Source organism: Sceloporus undulatus, chromosome 3 (assembly GCF_019175285.1).
Source record: "Sceloporus undulatus isolate JIND9_A2432 ecotype Alabama chromosome 3, SceUnd_v1.1, whole genome shotgun sequence".
NCBI classification, from domain to species: Eukaryota; Metazoa; Chordata; class Lepidosauria; order Squamata; family Phrynosomatidae; genus Sceloporus; species Sceloporus undulatus.
In genome coordinates, this window is record NC_056524.1 from 17,399,800 (window position 1) to 17,410,267 (window position 10,468).

The 10,468-nt window shown below is 40.0% G+C and overlaps 1 protein-coding gene across 1 annotated transcript in view; it reads left to right on the forward strand.

Moving 5' to 3' along the window:
* The window catches only part of DEUP1 (deuterosome assembly protein 1), a 48,659-nt gene extending 39,919 nt beyond the window's left edge, over nt 1-8,740 (forward strand). Inside the window, exons 7-9 of the mRNA XM_042456997.1 lie at nt 6,018-6,073; nt 7,293-7,572; nt 8,333-8,740. Of these exons, the coding sequence (XP_042312931.1) occupies nt 6,018-6,073; nt 7,293-7,572; nt 8,333-8,506 (510 nt within the window). The 3' untranslated portion in view covers nt 8,507-8,740. The remainder of the gene's footprint in view (nt 1-6,017; nt 6,074-7,292; nt 7,573-8,332) is intronic.
* Nucleotides 8,741-10,468: the final 1,728 nt, after the last annotated feature.

Here is a 10,468-nt window from a genome sequence, read left to right on the forward strand (position 1 = left end):
TTGCAGTCTTTTTTATTTGACTGGAGCTGAGGCCACCAAAACTAGAGAATATGCACCTTGGTCTCCTGCCTGAGATGACCTCTAGAAAACTGGGGACTCAGGGCCAGAGTAGTTAAAGTGCAATCCTAGTGCTTTGATAATAATTAAAAAATTATATAAAATAAACTAAATAAAATAAAAAATAATTAAAAAAATAAAATCCTAAGGAAAAGGTTCTTGGCCGATAGCAGAGGCTTCCTTGCTGTACGCGCCCTGACCTGCCTGAACTTGGACCCTTGCCTCCCTGCTCACGATCTACTATATATCTATATTCGTATTATCTTTAGCAACAACATCGCCACATTTTTATAAAATGATTATATTTATAAATATAAAGTAATAAATTATAAAATAAATGGATGCATTTATAAAATAAATTATAAAATTATAAATTAAGGGTCACCGCCTTCCTCTCTCCTCCAGGGGAAGTAAATATTTTGACTGATTGTCAGAATAGATCTGTGTATTGAAACTGCCAGCCCCTTTGCTTCTTCATGGGCTCTGTTTTATGCGCTGAGCTATCTTAAGCTTCAAGAGCTGACTTGAAGAGCATGCTGTAATGTGAACATGGCATCATAACTGGAGCTGTTGATGGAACGTATTTTGAACTTGATATTTGCATTGGGTAAATACAAATCTGAATTTCTATGAAAGAAACATGTGATTCAAGAACAGATCATCCACAAATCAGAGATTGGGAAGTTACTTTTTATAAAGTAATCCTTTATTTATTTATTTAGAGCATTTATGCCCCATCTTTCATCCAATAAAGCTCCCTGGACAGCTTGCAAATAATCAATTGGACAGTTCCCTACCCTCAGGATTACAATCTAAACAAAACAGGACACACAAGGAAAAGGAGATGGCAGTCTCAGGAGGGGATTAAGTCCAGCCAATGTTGCCTGCTCTTCCTTCCCTCATAGGACACAGCAATGGCTATTGGAACATGGAGGCAAGGCCACTCACTAGCCACTTGTATTATGTACAAAACTTATTTGTTGTTGTTGTACGTCTTCAAGTCCTTTCCAACTTATGGTGACTCTAAGGCAAACCTATTACAAACTCTAAAATTGGCCAGTATTCTGTATCAGCTATTTTGCTGAGTACACATAACAAAGTAACCTCCCCCTGGCCTGACCTCCCCATGCTCATTGGCAGAATGGACCTTCTTCTCCTTGTGCAGTTGATGCCCACTAAAGTGCGTTGGGAGAAGAATTAGACTTGTGGCAATAGTACTACAATTGTGACTAACTAGCAGTCATGAATACAGACCAGTTACCTAGATTAACTCAACTGTTCCATATTTAGGATTGCAACTTAGTCATGATTGTGACACTGTTGCCATGATTGTAACTCCCCCCCCCCAGTCCACTTTATGGGTATTAGCTGCATGGGAAGGAGGAGATCCATTTTGCTGGCAATGGGAGAACAGGGGATTGGTGTTTCCACTGGATTGTGTGGGTAGGTGGGCCCAAGTCTCCCTCCACAATCTGTTGGAAACAGCGACCATCTGTGCTACAGAATAGATCTCCTCCTTAGCTACTTGTTGATACAGAATACAACTCATTATTGTTGAAGACTACAGGAAAAATAGTACAGTGGGTATCCACTTGGTATGTGCTGGGGTTTAGTTCTAGGTCCCCCTGTGGAAACCAAAATACATGGATGCTCAAGTTCCATTATATTCAATGGCATTGTAAAATGGTGTCCCTTATATCAAACAGCAAAATCTAGGTTTGCTTTTGGGGATTTGTATATTCATGGAATATTTTCAAGTCATGGATAGTTGAACCCATGGATAAAGAACCCATAGATATGAATGGATGGCTGTATCCTATTATATTGTCCCTTGCTTGTTTCTTGATTTTTCACTACTTTTTCATCACCTTAAGGAGGGGGAATGAAACTGATAAGAATGGCATAAAGGGAAACACTTCCACTTGACATGTTTCTCAAAATGTCCTTAAAACAAAACCAAAAGAAAACTAGTACTGTACTGTAAATGTTATTTGTTGCAACCACAAATAATTTTTTTACATTCCTCCTATTTGTGACATTGCTTTTAAAATGTAACTTTGTCATGACCTTATTCCCTCCCAAAGTAGCTTGTTAGAGATAACTTTTACTTGCACTTTGCTTCTTCTGAGCTCTGCTACAAATTATGATGTCTGAACATGACAACAAACATGTGCTTCATGTACAGTTTTAGACACATACCAGGAATGCTAGGAATCAAGTTGATTGTGACAATGCTGTCTTTTGACTTCGTGAATTGTGGAAGGCACCAACCTTTTTACGACAAGATACGGTTATATTACCAAACATCAAGCAGAAGCAAACGAACCAAAACCAAGCAATTGCTGCTAGCGTATTTTTGACTCTAGGGCATATTTTATTTTATTGTGAATGTAAACCATCCTTTTTCTATTTTAATTTGCTTTCTGTTTCCATGGCAATTATGCCAAGAAATAGAAGGGCAAAAAGGATATCTTTTGGATAGTAAAAATAGAGAACATGTGGTGGGCTTTTGTAAAGGGGGTTGTAATTGGCAATATCCAGATGCCATGCTAATGTGTTTGTGCTATTTATGTTCATGTTTCTTTTTGGTAATGTTTGCCCAATGGAAAGCAAAACCAAATGAACACAAGTACCTTTACCTGTGTTTGATCCAGATTGTGGCTGCTTAGAATTTTAAACATATACCCAACAAGAAAAACCCAGCATAAGATTGCAACTGGCTTTTCAGAAAGCTTCTTCTTACACAATGAATTTAGTTAACAACATTTTCAGGACAGGCAAGGCAAAGTGCTTCTTAATATCTAACAAAAGTTTATTGATGGATTTCAGTGACACAAGATGTGATGGTACATTTTAAAAAGGAAGTAAGTCTGGGTAGCTTTTGGGAGAGGGGATAGGCCTGTCGGTGCTCACTAGCCCTGACTGTTAAATCAAACATCAGTTGTGTAAGGAGCTGTTTATTTCTCACCATCTGGAGCTGGGGACATAAAGAGAGAGCTATTACCTCCAATTTGTGAACTTTCTGGAGTACTGGAGACTGAATGCTAGATTAAATGGTCCCTTGTGGGGGGTTTTCCTGTTACTATTCAACCTTTAAGGAAGCAATGTGGTTTGAGTGTTAGACTATGACTCTGGAGAACAGGGTTCAAATCTCCACTCAGCCATGGAAACCTACTAGGTGACCTTGGGCAAGTCACACTCTCTCAGCTTCTGAGAAAAGCAAAGCAAACAGCCTCTGAACAAATCTTGCCAAGAAAGCTGAGTTACAGTGTCACTTAGTGTTGCCATAAATTAGAAATAATTTGAAGTCACACAACAGGAGGATGGTGGATTCTTCTCCTTACAGTCACAAAATTCAGACATATGTGAAAATGTACAAACCTAGGATGATTCTAACATTATAACCAACCAGCAGAGACAAGATATTATGGGGAAAGCAATATCTCTGGCCTTCATTACATCCACACACAGAAAACACAACAGACCCATTTTCTTCATGTGAAAAGAAAGCTTCCTTCCGTTGTTTAGGTTGCACCCACCTTTTTCAGCTTCCTGACAGTAAGATGGTTCTCCGGTAACTGTAAATAAACATAAAGATGAGGACTAATGTAAGGATGAGGGAAAGTCCTTGAAAAGCAGACAACAAGACAATAATTGAACTGCTACTCACTGGCAACAGAAATCAACCTAAACAAATTAAATCTGCCAGTGCAATACATGGCTCTCATAATTTACAACCACTTCCTGATTTTTTTCACAGACTGCAGAAATAATCCAGTTTGAGTCCACTTTAACTGCCCTGGCTCAGTGCTAGGGAATCCTGGGAAATGTAGTTTATTGTGGCACCAGTTCTCTCTGATAGAGGCTAAATGTCTTACAAAAGTATGGTTCCCAGGATTCCCTAGCATTGAGCCAGGGCAGTTAAAGTGGTCTCAAACTGGATTATTTCTGCAGTCTGTTTTGGACCTCAGTCTCAATGTTTACTTGTTTGCTAAATGGTTCCCAATTTTTTATTTCTTCAGAACTACCTCCAAAGTCATTCCAACAGACAAAATATTGTAAGATCCATCCATTCAACCAAGTATCTTTAAAATATGTAAAAACACAATTGCTTACAGTAGAACTGCTTATAAAACATACTGGAAAGACTGACAAGCTAGATCTGAATGCTTGTGATTCACCAAGCTGTGTACGTCTCAGCAACCACGCATAGTAGCCAAACAGAATCGCAATAAGGCTAGGGATATGGGGAATATTAAGAAAAAGATCTTGTTCTCAACTAGACCAGTAACCTCCAGACCCTGCGAGACTTCTTACCAGTACAAGATCCTGGCAAAGAGTGCTTTTTAAAAATTTCTTGGTGAAGCAAAGCATGCATACACAACAAACCATAATGATGAAAAAAACTAGACAGTGGCTGACTAATGGGAAAGCTGGGTCGAAAATATGGCAGTTTTGCATAATTATCACCAACATTGTAGTTTTTGTGAAATTGCACTCTTGTACAATTTGTACAAACAGTTCTTGAAAATGTAAGCACACTTGCCATAAAGACCAGAAGTACTTTACCTCCTTGCTGGTAAAACTATGTGGTTTCTCATTCTCAAGTGCAGGAATGAGAAAAGGAAGGATTTATATCCCTAAAAAATACAGAAGCTGTCAAGTATCTGGTAGGCTGTGAAAAGGATAAAATACTGAGGGATTGGTGGCATGATGGCAATCTTGGAAGTGCCATTGGTTTGGTGAGTTAAATGTTAGCAGGCCTGCTCTAAGAAAAAAAAGTTTCTGGCATTTTACTGAGAGTGGGATGCATATCCCCAGCTGTCCCAGTTTGGTACTGAGACTGTTGCCCCACTTTCTCAATTGCTTTTAAAATATCCTGGTTTCTTTCCTCTCCACTACTTTCCTCCTTCATCTTTGACTTACTTCAGTTGTTGCAAACATAGTTCAGAGTGCAAAAGTAGCTTGCATTCAATTAACTCAGCGGTAGGGAAAGAAGGGAGAGTCTTGCTCTTCTCAGTTGGCTTATTTCCCCCCCCCCCATTTTTTCCAGAATTCCTAATCTAAATTCCAGGATTTTTGTGCTTAAAACAGTAGTTTGTGTATTCTTCCTCATCAATAATTTTTACTGTCTTGTTGCCTGACCACACCCTTTTGACCACACCTTGATGTCATTTGGCTACATGTGTCCTGGCTTTCCTCTATGAAGTGTTGGAGGTATGCAGATGCACTATTGTCTAATCTTGCTAGGTTACATATTTCATCATTTTAGATATGCTACTAACACTGTCCTCCTACACAGAGGTGATTCTTGGTAGGGCATTTCTGGGTGATTTCAAAGAGTGGGTAATTTCATATACACATAGAGCTTGTCTGCACTAGTGAAAAACACCATACTCACCCCAAAGCTGGTGCTGGCAATGCTGACAGTATGGCTGCTTCCAGAGAGGAGCCATGTTTTTCTGCCCTTAACCCAACATTTCTCTGAACTAAACAAAGTTGGGAGAAATCTCAGTGTTTCCTGGAAACCCTGGGGTGACCTTAGATTCTTTTGGTGTGTGGACAGCTGGATTAGGTCCAATTTGGCCTGACTCAGTTGTCCACATAGAATCACAGAGTTGGAAGAGACCAGAAGGGCAATCCAGTCCAACCCCATTCTGCCATGCAGGAAATCACAGTCAAACCATCCCTGACAGATAGCCATCCAGCCTCTGTTTAAAGACCTCCAAGGAAGGAGATTGCATCACACTCTGAGGAATTGTGTTTCACTGTCGAACAGCTCTTACTGGCAAGAAGTTACTCCTACTGTTGAGATGGAATCTCTTTTCCTGTAGCTTGCATCCATTGTTCTGTGTCTGATTCTCTGGAGCAGCAGAAAACAAGCTTGCACCATTCTCAGTGTGACATCCTTTCGAATACTTAAACAGGGCTATATCACCCCTTAACTGTCTCTTCTCCAGGCTAAACATCCCCAGCTCCGTAAGTCTTTCCTCATGACGAGCCACACCATCACTGAGTAGTGCAGAGAAAGTGGATGGCCTATTATTTATTTATTTATTTATTTATTTAGGACTGCCACTGCTGCTTCTTTGTGGGTAGGAGCTCCGTATAAAGCTGGCCTGGTGCACCATGCTTCTGCACAGAACAGGACACAAACAGCTACCCAGATTCCTTGTTGATCACATGTCCATGTACCTGTTCTGTCCTCAACAAAAGCACACTGGGTAGGCTTTATATGGAGCTCCTACCCTTAAGAAAGGAAGCAGCAACAGCCACTCCAAAAACAGGACAGGCTCACAGGTCCAATAGGGTGTCAGCCCAGCTGGCCTCTGCACACAAAGACACAATGTTATACTGAATTTGACCCATGCATGTGGTTGCTACCATGGTTGGTCAGGGGCATGATGCTTTATAGTGGCCAATGTAGATGTACTCATAGTGAGATACAGTTGGCCCTTCTTATACACGGAGTTTTTATACATAGATTTAGGCATCCATGGTTTGAAAATGTTCAAAAAAGTATAAATTTCAAATATCAAACCTTGATTTTCCAGTTTTTATAAGGGACACCATTTTGTTTTGTCATTATATTTAATGGGACTTGGGCATCCACGGATTTTGTTATCCACGGGGGATCTTGGAACCAAACCGCAGCATATAACAAGGGTCCGTCCACTGTACTTCAACTCATCCCTTCAAAAATGTGTCAAAATATCTTATTTAAATTATCTCCCCTATGTACTAATCTATATGATACGCAGTGTTCTTCAGTGAAAGTGCATTCAGACCCAAGATTAGTCAAGTGCTTTGGTTGGTTGCATAATGAACTCAAGAGAAGGAATCTAAGGAAAGCACTTAGCTTGGTAGTAGAGACATTTTTCATGCAGATGGTCTCAGATTAAATTTGCACCTAAAACATTGCAGATGCTGTGGGATTGGTCTTCATGTGTTTGTATAATTAAAGTGTAATCATGTTGGATTTTTTTTGGACAACGTTTTTCTCAAAAGAACTTTGATATCTTGTGTTTGGATATGAATATAATGTGAATTTGAAAGTTGGACTCAACTGATTTTCAAAGCTGCATTTTCTCATCAGCCCCAAATGAAGTGTCATGAAGAGTTTTATAAAACCATGTTAAATGGACAATTTGTAACAGAATCTTTATTTTGTTAACAATATGTCCTTGCACTGATCGGTAGCTATCAGCTTATCAACCTTTTCATTGATCTTTTAGACCTGTGGAGAGTGAAAGTGAATGGGCAACACAGTCTGCTACTTATGAACGCTGCAGAACACAAATTCCTACCTGGCATGGCCAAGGCAGTATTTTCAACAGTGAGAGCAGTTGCACTTTGCCTCCTCAAAGACCAAGCGGAGGGCGTGAACACATTGCAGATGGTAGATCTCCAACACCACCAGATGCATATCTAGAACACTACGGCACCTACTTTCCTGAAGAAATTAAGTCTGATATGTTACTGAAACATATCTATGTTGCAGAAGCAAGTCAGATGGTAAGGGTTGGGCTAGGGAACATTTAATATAACATACTTATTTCTAGCCAGAAGGTAGATCGAGAGCAGAGTGGAGGGTGAGCCCTGGCACCGCAATGACTAGGAAGGAAGAAGGAAGCTAAATAAGTAAATACATAGGTCATCTCCTGCAGAGTCTGTAAGTTGTAGCAGTTGAAGCTATTAAGCCTTGCCAATTGTAGCAACCTGCTGCTTTGCAAGGTGAACTGGAGATTTGCAGTTGTCCCTTTCCTCTTGCCCAGAAATGATTCCACTAAAACTGGATAATTTTCAGCAGTTTATGTGTTTATATGTAATTTTGTAAACCGCTTTGATCTTTTTGTAAAGGTGGTATATAAATAAATTTATTATTATTATTACCCTTGTCTCCCACCTGGAGATGACCCACAAAAACAAGAGACTCAGTATAAGGCTCTGAGATCTGGCAGTTTAAAAATTATGTCATGCTTCTGTCATTTTAAACCCTGATGTACCAGCACTTTCTGTATTATGGAGACTGGCATTATGGATCCACCCAAGCATTATTGCTGTACTCTTGTTTCTTCAAAGTCAAGAGCAGTAATATTAATAAACCAGGACAGACCTTGCTGCACTGCAATGGGATATATTTCAGCTGGGTGGCTAATGCAGCAGAACAGATTGCAGGCATAAGTAAAAGAGCAGAATATTGTACAGTGACTAATAAGAAACGTTGGTTAATTATATCTGTCCTAATTGTGTCGATTCTTTGTGTGTTGTTCAGTCTTCCCCAGAGACCCTGTTTCCTGCAACCGCAACAGAGAAGTTCCTACAAGAGGAAGACAAACGAGCTAAAGACTTTGAACTGGTTTTAAACTCTCACATTGAAGAACTGCAAAGGCAGTCAGAGAATACCCTAAAGAAATACACCGGTCTCAAGCAAAGCCGACACAGATGAGCCTGAAAAAGAAAGTTAAAATGTAATAACAATCCCAGCGTCAATCACCAGCTACTGTTTGTATAAAAAAGGAAAAAAAAAAAAGATTTGCCCTTATGCAATGACGTGTTTGTAATGTGAGATTTTCTATCTAGTTTGGCAGAGGAATTCACTTCGACATAAATTAGGAATTTTGTGTATTAAAGAGGTCTAAAAAAATCTCAAAATTAAATATGAAAACTTGAAAACTTTAAATGCATAGCGGATGTCCATATATCATATGCTTCTTTAAAATGCACACTGTTCACACAAACAAAAACAACCTTCAGCAGTGGACATTACTAAGGACATTACCGCACCAAGGTGCTCTAGCACTGCATTTGTCCAATTTCTTTAATGTGATTACAATGGTAGCAATAATGCTATGAAAACAATTACCTGTATTTCTATATTAGCTTTTTATAGCACCATAGTCCTTGCTTTGTGCTGGACGTTTCTGGTCTCAGTTTTCTGCACGCTGTACATTACCACACACACACACAACCTGTTTTGCACATGCAGTGGGTTTTGTTGTTTTCTTTTGCTTTGCTTTGCTTTCCTTCTGAAATCTTACCATGACGAGATCAGGCCAGTAATGAGATTCTTTGGGCAATTTATTTCTGGTGATTCAGGATTCTTGAGTTCCATGTTGTTGTTTTAAGATTTAGAATCACTGATTCTGTAGATAGCAATGTGCTCTTTTATCCAGCATGAATGGATCCTGTGAAAACCATCTTCACTAAACAGGAAGCTGTTTACATTGTTATGTTACAGAAGCAGGGAGAATGGTTCGTGACATGCCCACTCACACAGTGTCAGCCTCTCAATCTCACCACTGTAACACTAAAGCAATTCACACTTTCACAATTGTGTACATGTAGCAGTATTGGTGGTCATTGACAGCTTTCTCTAGTTAATGTGGAATTGATCAATAATACCGATGGGACAACTGGTCAGCAATGAATGAGTGCCAACATCGTGTAAAAGGGGAGGAGTCACGTCGTAATTCTACTCCCGTTCCATCACTATTGCCTCATGTGGCAATGTCCTAAAAGAAAACAAGGTCAAGCAAGTCCCAGACTTATCTGTTGTCATTGTGGAATTTTGTGGCTGAAATTCTGCATCATGGTTACATGGCATAAATCTGTGCCCACAGAGTTATATGGTAGCTGTACTACACCACTCTTCTTGTGAATGACAGGTCTGCAACCCATCAGTGCACTTCCTTATTGCCCCCTTGGGCAAAAGGGAATGTGAAATTGCAGTCAAATGGTAATGGAGCTTCAGTGCAGGCAGTCTCTATAAGCCCAATGAGTGGGATCAGTAGAAGGCAAAGGCAAGTAATTACTCACTGGTCATGTATGGGCAACCATGGAAGTCCACTTGCACAACTGTGAACTGGATTCAGCCACTGCAATGGCCAAGAAAGTCCAGTTGCATGTGTAAAGGAACCTATATGTACATAAGGAAAGGCTGAAGGAGCATGTTCAGCTTGGTGAAGAGAAGGCTGAGAGGTGACATGATTGCCCTCTAAATATCTCAAGGGTTATCACAGAAGAGGGGGCAGATTCATTTTCAGCTGTCTCAGAGGGTAGAGCCAGGTCTAATTGTTTTAAGTTACAGGCAGTAGATTTTTATTGAACATTAGAAGGACCTTCTTGATGGAGTGTTTTGGTAATTGAACCAATTGCTTAGAGGGGTGGTGAGGGTGTTCTTCTCTGGATGTCTTCAAAAAGAGGCTGGACAGCCACCTGTTGGGGATGCTCTAGTCTAGTTGGAGATCCTGCATTGAGTGGGGAGTTGGACTCAGTGGCCACATGGGGCTCCTTCCAGCTCTGTGGTTCTATGATTCTTTATGATGCTAACAGGATTTCAGCCCCTATATCTTTTTGTATACCACAATGACAACATACTGAGAGCAAACACAACCTATGTCAATCCATT